This window comes from Fragaria vesca, linkage group LG6, assembly GCF_000184155.1.
Source record: "Fragaria vesca subsp. vesca linkage group LG6, FraVesHawaii_1.0, whole genome shotgun sequence".
Lineage (NCBI taxonomy): Eukaryota > Viridiplantae > Streptophyta > Magnoliopsida > Rosales > Rosaceae > Fragaria > Fragaria vesca.
In genome coordinates, this window is record NC_020496.1 from 36,794,227 (window position 1) to 36,808,741 (window position 14,515).

Below are 14,515 nucleotides of genomic sequence, written 5' to 3' on the forward strand. Positions count from 1 at the left end.
ATAGAGGTCACAACGATGCTTTAATGGTTGTCCTTCGGATTGATCATACACAATCCGGAAAAGCCGCGAATTGATCAAACACAATTCGGAAAAAGGCCTCGGATTGATCAAACACAATCCGGTGATAGGTCGGGGTTGATCATACACAACCCGGATAAGGAAACAAGAGTGATCAAACACACTCTTGACCCGCGAATAAAATTCCGGGATTTTTGGTACCTGCACACACAAAATCCCAAGCATAGAATGGAGATGGAGAAGGGAGGAAAGGATTTTATCCTCCCCGAGTTATTGAACTTGGAAAAGTTTAAGGTTTCAAAACATACCTTTCTGGTTTCCTTGGAAGACGAGCAATCTTGAAATCTTTGGTTTCTAGAGGCTGCCGAGAGGAGAAACAACGTTTCGCCTACTTATACTTCGAATTTGGGGCTGAAAATTTGACAGAAGGAGCAGCTCTGGATGAGGAAGCTGCTGTCAAAAATTCAGGTTGATCGGAGCAAGGAAAGGTGGTGAACCGGTGATCGGTAGCGGCGGCGGTCTGGAATTTTCCGGTGGCCGGTTCGGAGACTTTCCGGCCGGTTCTCAGGGTGAGGCCGGCGGCGTTGGATCCGAGACGGAGAGAGCTTTCTGGGGATATAAAATTCCGGCGGAGGGCAGTCGGAATTTTGGTCGGAAATCGGAAAAAACAATGCTGCCCGATTTTAGGGTTTGGAAAACAAATGGTGGGCTATTGACTCTAGGGTTAGAACAAAGTGCATGATAACGTGATGAAGGAGAAAGTGTAGAGACCAAGAGATAGCAAGAGAATCATCATCTTATTCATTGATAGGAGCCCTTTATATAGGGAATTACACAATACTAATATGGTAAGGATATGAATACATAGATCTAGTCTAACTACATATCCTATTGACATAAGACCACGACACACGTAGAGAATATCCTAACACACACAGTATTATGAGCTTAAATAAACCACTCTTTATACTTCATAGCTAATGGGCTAGTGGGCTGATGGGCTTATGGAAATGTCATCTGGGCTTGCTCTTCATCTTAACACGCACCAGCTTCTTCTGCATGTCAATTTCCGTGATGAAGACCAATGCAACCTTCTTCTGTCAATTTCCTATATCTGATTATCATGTGAAACAGTAACAAACTTATATGGACGACCCGACTTTGCATGACTTTTAGGTCGTCGATCGATCAATTTATGTCGTCCACAGAAAAATCAGAAGATCAATAATGGAGTTCTGCTATTGACTCGTGGTAGGTTGACGCCAACTGTTTCAATAATTCAATTTATGTCGTCCATAGTAAAATCAGAAGATCAATCATTTGTGTTTCAGATCGGAAGAAAACTTTAAACAGAAGTTCAATTATTTCTAGATATATGGTTGCATTGCATTGCATCACTGATAATATTGCACACAGCTCTCTCCTCTCTTGTTTTCTAGTTTCTATTGAAGAGAGCTGGTTATTGAAAGCTAGAGTACTAGCTAGTCTGCAACACTACATCTGCATCATGGAAAACTTAGTTCTCGAAAAAGCATTCGAAGTACTGTGTGCTGGAGTTCAGGATCTGATTGTCAAGAATTTCATTTTCAAGTCTCTCCTCAACGACGCCAAATCCAGACTCGACGATTTGGCACCACTGATCAAGAAGCTGGCGGATTATAACCAGGTAATGGGTGGCCAAGAGAAGGAACTGGAAGCTCTAAAGGGAGTCCTGGCAAAGGGCCAACAGCTCGTCGACAAGTGCTCAACCATTACACGATGGAGCCCCTTCAAAAAGTACAAGTACGCCAGACAAATTCTCCAGTGGGAAAAATCTCTGAAAAGCCCGTTGAAGAGTGTGAAGCTGCAAGAAGCAGTGAATGTAATGGACATGAGGATCGATATGCAACGCATGATGCTGAAACAACAACATTCTGGAGAAAGTTCGAGTACTAGAACACGACTTGAACTTCCACCACTTCCACGGCTTATAGTTGGACTGGATGCTCCTATGAAAGACTTGAAGGAGAAGCTACTTTGCGATGATGGGGAGTCAATGCTTGTGCTCACTGCTCCTGGAGGCTGCGGGAAAACTACTTTGGCCACAATGTTTTGTAAAGATGAAGAGGTCAAAGGTAACATACACGACTCGATCGATTTAGCCTTACATATGCACAAAATCTATTAGTCACTTTTTAACATATTTTGTCTATTCATTTATTTAATTCTAATTCATCATAACGTACTATGATTGTGTATTATTTGGTATAGGTAAATTCAAGAACAATATTCTCTTTATTCCTGTATCCCAAAATGGCAATTTGGAACTTGTTGTGAAACGACTTTGTAAATACCTGGGTTCTCCGGTTCGTAGTTTTCAAAACGAAATACATATGCTTCAATGGATCGAAACATTTAGAAAGGAAAGATCAGATCCTCTATTATTGGTCCTCGATGATATTTGGTCTGGACAAGAATCCATTCTTGAGAGCTTTCAATTTGAAATGTCAAATTTCAAGATTTTAGTGACATCAAGATCTGAATTTCCAAGATTTAGTTCTGTATATCAGTTAAAGTTATTGGATGATGACAACGCCATGAAACTCTTTTATCACTCGACATCATTGGGAGATAAGCGCTCTTCTCGTACTATAGAAGATATCTCAAGAAAGGTAACATGATATATATCAACTATATATTTTCTTCTCTTCATAAATTCTTCAAATAGCAACTAATGGATTTCACCTTGAACTTCATGGCTTGCAGATAGTAAAGCGTTGCAACGGATTTCCACTTGCTATTACAGTTGTGGGAAGATCACTTGCTGGGCAGCCTTTAGAGGTTTGGCGAAGAAGAGAGTCGGAATGGTCTAAGGGTTCTTCAATTTTAGATTCTGAGACGAAATTGTTTCTTTGCCTCCAAAGCAGCTTAGATGCTCTTGATAAAGGATTTACAACTGTGAAAGATTGTTACTTAGACCTGGGATCTTTTCCTGAAGACTACAAAATCCCGGTTGGTGTCCTTATTGATATGTGGGCAGAGTTGTAGGATCTAGATGATGATATTGTGTTTGCATATGTTCATGAACTATGCAATCGAAATCTGGCTACCCTTGTAGACGAAAGGTAACTACGTCTTATATTATTATGTTTTGACTCCAACACTATTCTTTTGTATTGAAAATGAGTGAATTGATTAATCAAATATTAAACATAATTAAGCAGAGATGATGATTTGAAGATGGAGGGGGACGATTACTACGGTAAACGGTTTGTTACACAACATGACTTGCTTAGAGAGCTAGGTATTTACAACGCTAAGATAGACCCGGTAGATCAAAGAAAAAGAATCATGTTAGAAATTTGTGGAAACAATATTCCCCAGTGGTGGAAGGAACAGAAATATCAACCAACCAAGACTCGCTTGTTATCCATCACAGCTGGTACATATTTCATATTTCTTTATCACATCTGGCAAATTATCAACATTTGATTTGTTTTTTTTGTTTTGTTTTTGAAAATGTTACTTCACAGAAGAGGGCGAATGATACATCATTTGATTTACTGAGATGTGAATGTATACTAGAAATCTAGAATTCACATTTGTTTTTTCTCGACACTCATCAAATAGCATGTTGATTGCAGATGGAGAATTTTCAATGAAATGGCCCCAGATTCAACTACCTGAAGCAGAGGTTCTTGTCTTGAATTTCGATACATACCCCTCATATCCCTTACCCGAATTTGTGGAGAAAATGGATAAACTGAAGGTAGTGGTAATCTTTTCTCGCAATGGCCTTTGTAATTTAAAAAATCTAGAACTGCTCCATCTCCTACCAAATCTCAAAAGAATCAGCTTGCATAGCATCGCAATAGATAGCATAAGAAAGAATCCCATTAAACTGAAGGGTTTGAAGAAGATATCTTTAAGCTCATGTCACCCAATGGCATGTTTCAGCAAAGGTGTTGGCAAAATGTCGGATGCATTTCCAAATCTAGAGGAATTAAACATTGACCGTTGTGGTGAGCCTGAAGAGTTGCTTGCGGATTTCTTTAATGTGATTCATTTAAAGAAAATCAGTATCTTTAACTGTTGGGATTTACGTAGTTTGCCTGAAAAAATTGGAAATTTAGTCAACTTGGAAGTACTGAGGCTAAGGGTATGTGGTAACCTTTTAAAGTTTACTGGCTCAGTTAGAAACCTCAAAAAGTTAAATTTCCTCGACTTGTCTGGTTGTTACCACATTCAGTTGCCTGAAGACATTGGTGAACTGAGCAGTTTAAGGAAGTTGGACTTGAGGAGATGCTACAAAATGTGGAAGCTGCCACCATCAGTTTCCGATCTTGATCAGTTAGAGGAAGTGAGATGCCTTGATTTTAGAGTCGGTTTATGGGAAGCCTTTCTACCCACTCTCACAAACCTACGCATAGTGGGGATTCCTTGAACCTGATCAGGTTAGTTGGAAACTATCGGACGGCTGGATCAACGTTTTCGGGATTTGCTTCGAATTATCATTTTCATTCTTCGTCTCCCTGTTCTCTTGTTAGAAACCATATTGTGTTTCTTGGATGGTTTTTGCATTTTAAGTGTGTATGATGATATATAATGCATATAAAAAGAGGAGTCCTCAATTAGCAATCCGCACTCTCCTAATTGAGCCAACTCTTAAACAGGTCTGGCGGCATGACGGGTTAGTTGGAGTGTGTCGATATTTCAAACGAAGTTTCATGCAATTATGCCCGCAGCAACGACCTGCTATAGCCACCCAGTTCATGACAGACATTTTTACTTGAAACCGAAAACTAGTCAGCACTTTTGAAAAGAACTATGGAAAGCCTAGTTTGTAGCCATGTATAATCATAATCCAATACGCATAGAGCTTCATTCCTAAAAATAAATCTTAGTAGTAACTACAAAAATATTACACACAGTGCATCACATAATCAGGTAACCAAAAACACGTCTATCCTATATTAGATGATACAAACTGCCGACAACCTAGTACCGTTCTATCCTATACTCTGCATCAAAAACAAGCAGGAGACCAAGTCTCGTATGTATAATTGTAAACTTGATATGGACATATCATTGAAGTTCTTAAGGTAAACAGCAACTTACCATTTACTAGCAGAATAAGTAATGGGAAATCATGTAATTGGAATTCCGGATTAACTTATACACAATGTATCAAATGCATAAGTTAGGGATCTGAATTGTATAATGATTGATCTAATTGGACTCTAATTGAGTTGATTAAGCTAACATGTGGGGCGAGGCCTTGAAAACAGCAAACTACCTCACAAATAGAACACCTAGCAAACATGTTAGCCTTGATCCATTGATTACAAAACTCAACACACAAGATAAATAGATACAATAGAATCAAGCAAAACATAACACAACTAAGTAAATATACTAACTAGAGTTCTTAAGCGAATTCACCAAACCTGAACTAGAGGCCATTGATATTCCAAACTCCGATCTTCTACACAACATTCTATTCAATATCTGTATGGGACTAGACTTTTAGCAACTGGTGAATCGAGTGTGTGTAGGGACCAGGTTTATATAGGATTCAACTAAGGCTTAGGCTCCTCCCATAAAGGAAACTAATTAGTAATAGAATCACATATATCCTTAATTTGTATATCATTTATATCATTGATCAATCAACTCAATTAGAGTCCAATTAGATCAATCATTATACAATTCAGATCCCTAACTTATGCATTTGATACATTGTGTATAAGTTAATCCGGAATTCCAATTACATGATTTCCCATTACTTATTCTGCTAGTAAATGGTAAGTTGCTATTTACCTTAAGAACTTCAATGATATGTCCATATCAAGTTTACATTCTCCCACTTGGACATATCATGGAGTTCATGCAGCAAGAATACCAAAATATCAGATATAGTAATTAGTTCTTTAGTGCACATGTGGAAATCAAGAATAGAACAAAATCTGATACAAGGTTTTGTCAATCTACAGCCAAAACATAGAGCTATGAAAGAACCTCACCTCAACAGAAGAGAGGACTTGCATAACTACTAATGAGCCAACTGCAAATCACATGAACCACCAACTATGATATACCTGTAATAGCATTAAGTTTCCAGAATGTATCAACTTATGTCTTAATGCCATGGTCCTCAAGAAACACAAAATCTTTAATCAAAATATGCTTTATGTGTTTCTCAACTTTATTTTTCCGTAGAAGTACTTCACATTGTTTCATCAATACAAAACAATCAAAACCTGTCAAGTAGCTACTGTATGTATACATAAGGATCCAACACATTACTCAAATGAAAATAAAACAATATTCAAATGAGCAATCCAAAAGCTGTAGCAGATCAAGACCAACTGAATTAAACTGAACTTTTATTTCATATAGTTTGAACATCATGATCGACATCCATGTAGTTCAAAACTTTATTGCAAAGCATAGAGCAAAAGTACAAATCAGAAATAAAAGAAACAATGGTAACTCCCACTATTTTCAACAATCAAAATTAGCCAAAACTCCAATGCTGGCAGCATGCTTATTAAAGGGAACATTTGGTAAGGCCTTAGTGAAGGGGTCTGCTAACTGAAATAGAGTGCCAATGTTTACAACATCTACCTCTTTACATTTCACTCTCTGTCTAACACTAAAATACTTTAAATCAATGTGCTTGGAATTTGTAGACCTCTTGTTATTTTTAGTGAAATACACAGCAGCTGTATTGTCACAAAAAATCTTCAAGGGCCTAGAAACTATAGAATCTAGAACCTTGGTCTCTAAAAGAAAGTTCCTGAGCCAAAGACCTTGGCACAAACCCTCATAGATCGCAATGTACTCAGCTTGCATTGTTGATGTTGCTATCAGGCCTTGCTTCACACTTTTCCAAGCTATTGCTCCTCCAGCAAGAACAAAAACATACCCTGAAGTGGATTTGTTTGAATCTGGATAATTTCCAGCAAAGTCAGAATCTGTGTACCCTGTGAGTTCTAAGTCTTCAACTCTTCTATAAACCAACATGTGACTCTTTGTTTTCTGCAAATACCTGAGGACCTTCTTTGCAGCAATCCAGTGAGCCATTCCCGGATTAGACTGAAACCTAGCCAACATCCCAACAACAAAAGCGATATCAGGTCTAGTGCATACTTGTGCATACATTAAACTGCCAACAACTCCAGAGTAAGGCTTGTTCTTCATTTCTTGTTTTTCAAAGTCTGATATTGGTGAGTCAAGTTTAGCTAACTTATCACCCTTGTTCATTGGCACATCATTTCCAGAACAATTCTGCATGTGAAACTTCTTCAAAACTCCTGTTATATAACTCTGTTGAGATAAACCAAGCAAGCGTCTCTTCCTATCCCTTTTTATCTCAATCCCTAACACATATGAAGCTTCACCAAGGTCTTTCATGTCAAAATTCATTGACAGAAATTTCTTGGTCTCATTCAAAAGAGCAAGATTGCTGCTTGCCAACAATATATCATCGACATACAACACCAGAAAAATAAATTGGCTCCCACTGATCTTCATGTACACACACTCATCAGCCATATTCTCAACAAAACCAAAAGAACTAATGACAGAGTTAAATTTCAAGAACCTATTGTCTTGAGGCCTGTTTCAATCCATAAATGGTATTTGTTTAACTTGCACACCAGATGCTCAGTCCCAGGTGACAATAAAACCTTCTAAGTTGTTTCATGTATATATTCTCCTCTAAATCACCATTTAGGAAGGCAGTCTTCACATCCATTTGGTGCAGCTCCATGTCAAAATGAGCCACAAAAGCCATGATTAATCTAAAAGCATCTTTGCTTGAAACAGGTGAAAAAGTCTCATTGTAATCAATTCCCTCCTTCTGTGTAAAACCCTTGGCAACTAATCTTGCCGTGTACCTCTCAACTGTTCCATCTGCACGTTTTTTAGTCTTGAATACCCACTTGCAGCCAATTGCCTTGTGCTTTCCAGCTGGTTCAACTAACTCCCACACATTATTTTCACTCATGGATTTCATCTCTGCCTCCATTGCTTCTCCCCACTCCTGGGCTTTTTCACTTTGTAATGCTTCTCTATAGCTGAGTGGATCGTCATCTTCTCCAAAGTCAATCTCAGCTTCTTGCAAATAAACAACAAAGTCATCTGTGTTTATTGCACTTCTTCTCACTCTTTCAGATCTTCAAGTAGCAAAGTGACACAGAAACCAAATCTAAGAACTATTCCTCGACGAAAACACTAATCACCCCAGCACACGAATCAGATATCTGGGTTCTGTTTGCTTGTGTAGCTAACTTGATATCTCCACACAAGGACATGTGTGGAATTGCAAAGGGGGACTTCTGACCATTTTGAGGACATTTGCACCGGCACATTTTGAGGATGGGGCTTGGAACACCGGAGGGTACTGCAATAGGACAAGTCCCTTCAGGCCGGGAGGCAGAAGTTGATTTTAAGAAGTTTGATTGGGAAATGAGGAACATTCAGATTAAGGAGATTGAAGGAGCAAGAAGAAACAACAGGAAGCAGTTTAGGGTTTTGGATATAACTAGGGCCATGTTGATGAGACCAGACGGGCACCCTGGAATTCATTGGGGAAATCAATGGATGAAGGGTTATAGTGACTGTGTTCATTGGTGCATGCCAGGCCCGGTTGATTACTGGAACAATTTTTTGGTGGCACTTATCAGAAATTAAAGGAGCTAGAGGGAAAGCTAATTAGGTTCTTAAATTGAGGATATAGGTAATTAGTTAGATGTTATACATTAGAATAAAATGCCTACAGTTTCATCTCAATGCCTACAAATACTATTTTCACTAAGGCTTAACAATAGTTAGAGCTCAGAGATACACTGTGAATTTCCAGTGTAGAAAATGCAGTGTGATACTGTGAATTGCCATTTGATTTTTTTTTTCTTAACTAAGTACGCAACCGTGAAAATAACTTACACCTTAAGACAACCAACGTTGCCTCACTAGGAACCTTAGCGATTCTTCATTCTTCTTCTTCTTCTTCTTCACAGCGCACTGCTAAAAACCAAGATCATCAAGGTAATTAAAATTGTAACGGCTAAGCTACTGTAACAAACCCAAACATGGAGAAGATGAAGAGCAGAGAGAAAAAGAAAATGAAGGTAGAATTCTGGTATTGATAAGAAATATTTACACACAGTATTATCAGCTTAAATAAACCACTTTTTATACTTCATAGCTAATGGGCTAGTGGGCTGATGGGCTTATGGAAATGTCATCTGGGCTTACTCTTCATCTTAACACGCACCAGCTTCTTCTGTCAATTTCCGTAACGAAGACCAATGCAACCTTCTTCTGTCAATTTCCATCAACATTATATGGACGACCCGACTTTGCATGACTTTCAGGTCGTCGATCGATCAATTTATGTCTTCCACAGAAAAATCAGAAGATCAATAATGGAGTTCAATTATTTCTATATATATGGCTGCATTGCATTGCATCACTGATAATATTGCACACAGCTCTCTCTCTCTTGTTTTCTAGTTTCTATTGAAGAGAGCTGGTTATTGAAAGCTAGAGTACTAGCTAGTCTGCAGCACTACATCTGCATCATGGAAAACTTAGTTCTCGATAAAGCATTCGAAGTACTGTGTGCGGGAGTTCAGGATCTGATTGTCAAGAATTTCATTTTCAAGTCTCTCCTCAACGACGCCAAATCCAGACTCGACGATTTGGCACCACTGATCAAGAAGCTGGCGCATTAGAACCAGATAATGGATGGCCAAGAGAAAGAACTGGAGGCTCTAAAGGGAGTCATGGCGAAGGGCCAAGAGCTCGTCGACAAGTGCTCAACCATTACACGATGGAGCCCCTTCAAAAAGTACAAGTACGCCAGACAAATTCTCCAGTGGGAAAAATCTCTGAAAAGCCCGTTGAAGAGTGTGAAGCTGCAAGAAGCAGTGAATGTAATGGACATGAGGATCGATATGCAACGCATGATGCTGAAACAACAACATTCTGGAGAAAGTTCGAGTACTAGAACACGACTTGAACTTCCACCACTTCCACGGCTTATAGTTGGACTGGATGCTCCTATGAAAGACTTGAAGGAGAAGCTACTTTGCGATGATGGGGAGTCAATGCTTGTGCTCACTGCTCCTGGAGGCTGTGGGAAAACTACTTTGGCCACAATGTTTTGTAAAGATGAAGAGGTCAAAGGTAACATACACGACTCGATCGATAAGCTGAAATATATAGATATATAGGGCCCTTCCAATGAGGGATCCCTTTTTTTGACATATATGAGGGATGGGGGATTACACCAACTTTTTTATCACAAAATCACATCTCCACCGTTCAATATGTAGTTCTATATGAGTAGATCACTTTTGCAAATTTTCAGAAATTTTGGTGATCGTTAAGGCATTCAAAACTACGATTTTTAATTATAAGCATGAACGGTTCAGGTCTGGCAGATTTGGTTCGTTCATTGATTTAATCTTGTTCGACATCTTAACGATCACCAAATTAGCTGAAAATTTACAGAATTGATCTATATATAAGGACCAACAAACTGAACAGTAGAGATTCAAAAATATAATCGAAAAGTTGGTGTAATCTCCCATCCCTCATATATGTCAAAAAAAGGGATCCCTCATTGGAAGGGCGGATGTCCGCATTTGTTTTTACGGTGCGGATTTCCATATTACACTCACTTTTCAATCGAATTTTCACATCTCCACCGTATAGTCTTTAGATACTAATGTATAGATCATCTCTGTAAAATTTCAGTCAATTTGGTTATCATTAAGGCACTCAAACTCGATCAAAACCAATAGATGAACATAAATATGTCGAACTTGAACCGTTCATGTTTATAACAGATAAACGCAATTTTGAGTACCTTAATGATAACCAAATTGGCTGAAATTTTGCTGGGATGATCTATACATTAGTATCTAAATACTAAACGGTGAAGATGTGAAAATTCGATTGAAAAGTGAGTGTAAAGTGGAAATTTGCACCATAAGAATAAATACGGACGTTTGTAGTTGAGAAGCTCTGATATATATGTCGATTTTGTCTATTCATTTATCTAATTCTAATTCATCATAACGTACTACGATTGTGTATTATTTGGTATAGGTAAATTCAAGAACAATATTGTCTTCATTACTGTATCCCAAATTGGCAATGTGGAACTTGTTGTGAAACGACTTTGTGAATACGTGGGTTCTCCGGTTCCTAGTTTTCAAAACGAAATACATATGCTTCAATGGATCGAAACATTTAGAAAGGAAAGATCAGATCCTCTATTATTGGTCCTCGATGATATTTGGTCTGGACAAGAATCCATTCTTGAGAGCTTTCAATTTGAAATGTCAAATTTCAAGATTTTAGTGACATCAAGATCTGAATTTCCAAGATTTAGTTCTGTATATCAGTTAAAGTTATTGGATGATGACAACGCCATGAAACTCTTTTATCACTCGACATCATTGGGAGATAAGCGCTCTTCTCGTACTATAGAAGATATCTCAAGAAAGGTAACATGATATATATCAACTATATATTTTCTTCTCTTCATAAATTCTTCAAATGCAACTAATGGATTTCACCTTGAACTTCATGGCTTGCAGATAGTAAAGCGTTGCAACGGATTTCCACTTGCTATTACAGTTGTGGGAAGATCACTTGCTGGGCAGCCTTTAGAGGTTTGGCGAAGAAGAGAGTCGGAATGGTCTAAGGGTTCTTCAATTTTAGATTCTGAGACGAAATTGTTTCTTTGCCTCCAAAGCAGCTTAGATGCTCTTGATAAAGGATTTACAACTGTGAAAGATTGTTACTTAGACCTGGGATCTTTTCCTGAAGACTACAAAATCCCGGTTGGTGTCCTTATTGATATGTGGGCAGAGTTGTAGGATCTAGATGATGATATTGTGTTTGCATATGTTCATGAACTATGCAATCGAAATCTGGCTACCCTTGTAGACGAAAGGTAACTACGTCTTATATTATATGTTTGACTCAACACTATTCTTTTGTATTGAAAATGAGTGAATTGATTAATCAAATATTAAACATAATTAAGCAGAGATGATGATTTGAAGATGGAGGGGGACGATTACTACGGTAAACGGTTTGTTACACAACATGACTTGCTTAGAGAGCTAGGTATTTACAACGCTAAGATAGACCCGGTAGATCAAAGAAAAAGAATCATGTTAGAAATTTGTGGAAACAATATTCCCCAGTGGTGGAAGGAACAGAAATATCAACCAACCAAGACTCGCTTGTTATCCATCACAGCTGGTACATATTTCATATTTCTTTATCACATCTGGCAAATTATCAACATTTGATTGTTTTTTTTGTTTTGTTTTTGAAAATGTTACTTCACTGAAGAGGGCGAATGATACATCATTTGATTTACTGAGATGTGAATGTATACTAGAAATCTAGAATTCACATTTATTTTTTCTCGACACTCATCAAATAGCATGTTGATTGCAGATGGAGAATTCTCAATGAAATGGCCCCAGATTCAACTACCAGAAGCAGAGGTTCTTGTCTTGAATTTTAATAAATACAGATATGCCAGATATGCCATACCCGAATTTGTGGAGAAAATGGATAAACTGAAGGTAGTGGTAATCTTTTGTCGCACTAGCCTTTGTGAGATAACAAATCCAGAACTGCTGCAACTTCTACCAAATCTAAAAAGAATCAGCTTGCATTACATCCCAATAAATAGCATAAGAAAGACTCGCATTCAACTGAAGAGTTTGAAGAAGATATCTTTACGCTCATGTTACCCAGTCGCATATTTCAGCAAAGGTGTTGGCAAAATGTCGGATGCATTTCCAAATCTAGAGGAATTAAACATGGACAGTTGCAATGGGCCTGAAGAGTTTCTTGCGGATTTTTTTGAAGTGATTCATTTAAAGAAAATCAGTGTCTTTGACTGTTCGCAGTTACGTAGTTTGCCTGAAGGAATTGGAAAATTAGTCAACTTGGAAGTACTGAGGCTAAGGGAATGCGGTAACCTTTCAAAGTTTACTGGCTCAGTTAGGAACCTCAAAAAGTTAAATTTCCTTGACATGTCTGGTTGTCACAACATTCAGTTGCCTAAAGACATTGGTGAACTGTGCAGTTTAAGGAAGTTGGACCTGAGGAGGTGCTACAAAGTGCAGAAGCTGCCATCATCAGTTGCAGATCTTGATCAGTAAAAGGAAGTGAGATGCGATGAATTTAGAGTCGATTTATGGGAAGCCTTTCTACCCACTCTCACAAACCTACGCATAGTGGGGATTCCTTGGACCTGATCAGGTTAGTTGGAAACTATCGGACGGCTGGATCAACGTTTTTGGGATTTGCTTCGAATGATCATTTTCATTCTTCGTCTCCCTGTTCTCTTTTTAGAAACAATATTGTGTTTCTTGGATGGTTTTGCATTTTAAGTGTGTATGATGATATAATGCATATAAAAAGAGGAGTCCTCAATTAGCAATCCGCACTCTCCTAATTGAGCCAACTCTTAAACAGGTCTGGCCGCATGATGGGTTAGTTGGACTGTGTCAATATTTGCAAATGAAGTTTCATGCAATTAAGCTCGCAGCAACGACCTGCTTTAGCCACCAAGTTCATGACAGACATTTTTACTTTGAAACCGAAAACCAGTCGGCACTTTTGAAAACAACCGTGGAAAGCCTAGTTTGTAGCCATGTATAATCCTAAACCAATACTCATAGAGCGAGCTTCATTCCTAGAAAATAAATCTTAGTAGTAACTACAAAAATATTACACACAGTGCATCACATATCAGGTAACCAAAAACACGTCTATCATATATTAGATGATACATACTGCCGACAACCTAGTACCGTTCTATCCTATACTCTGCATCAAAAATAAGCAGGAGACCAAGTCTCGTATGTATATTAAGTAGCAAAGTGACACAGAAACCAAATCTAACAACTATTCCTCGACGAAACACTAAACACCCCAGCACACAAATCAGATATCTGGGTTCTGTTTGCTTGTGTAGCTAATTTGATATCTCCACACAAGGGCATGCTTCAGGTAAAATGATACTCAACTCATTTATGGAAGCCAGGATATATAACTTGAACACAGTTGATCACTTCACAATAAATTCATATCTTTCAAGAGTAGGTGGTATAAAATTGTTGGTATATGTTTTAGTTGGCATTCCTATATCAAAACAAATTGGACTTTATTGTTATATATCTCTTTGTTGAAAAAAATATTATTGCAGGTGATACTAGTCCTTTTTGGTGCGTGTGACTCATGAAGACAAAGTCCTAAGTTAGGATTTGTATTCATTGATATATGATTTTCTGATGATTCATCTAATTGGGTATATTTCCCCATGTTAAGAGTAAATGACCATTTACTACTAATTTAACATCTTTTTAGCCTATTCCAATAAAAATCTATTCAGCAACCCAATTCCAATGAATTCTAACAAAAAGACGTCAATACCCTCACCCTAACTTTAACTCTCTTTTCCTCTTTTTCC

The 14,515-nt window shown here is 38.0% G+C and overlaps 3 protein-coding genes across 3 annotated transcripts; all 3 read left to right on the forward strand.

The window, feature by feature from the left end:
• The first annotated feature begins 1,380 nt into the window (after window positions 1-1,380).
• LOC101310724 (probable disease resistance protein At5g66900-like) lies at window positions 1,381-3,708 on the forward strand. Its single transcript, XM_004304542.1, has 5 exons — window positions 1,381-2,132; window positions 2,269-2,669; window positions 2,764-3,122; window positions 3,222-3,439; window positions 3,642-3,708. Exons 1-3 carry the CDS (start codon window positions 1,394-1,396, stop codon window positions 3,043-3,045), a joined length of 1,422 nt encoding a protein of 473 aa, XP_004304590.1. The 5' UTR covers window positions 1,381-1,393; the 3' UTR covers window positions 3,046-3,122; window positions 3,222-3,439; window positions 3,642-3,708.
• A 232-nt stretch (window positions 3,709-3,940) lies between these two features.
• LOC101313918 (probable disease resistance protein At5g66900-like) lies at window positions 3,941-4,441 on the forward strand. The gene has a single exon (XM_004306282.1). It carries the CDS (start codon window positions 3,941-3,943, stop codon window positions 4,439-4,441), a length of 501 nt encoding a protein of 166 aa, XP_004306330.1.
• Window positions 4,442-11,225: 6,784 nt separating this feature from the next.
• LOC101311016 (probable disease resistance protein At5g66900-like) lies at window positions 11,226-11,919 on the forward strand. Its single transcript, XM_004304543.1, has 2 exons — window positions 11,226-11,519; window positions 11,613-11,919. Exons 1-2 carry the CDS (start codon window positions 11,241-11,243, stop codon window positions 11,892-11,894), a joined length of 561 nt encoding a protein of 186 aa, XP_004304591.1. The 5' UTR covers window positions 11,226-11,240; the 3' UTR covers window positions 11,895-11,919.
• Window positions 11,920-14,515: the final 2,596 nt, after the last annotated feature.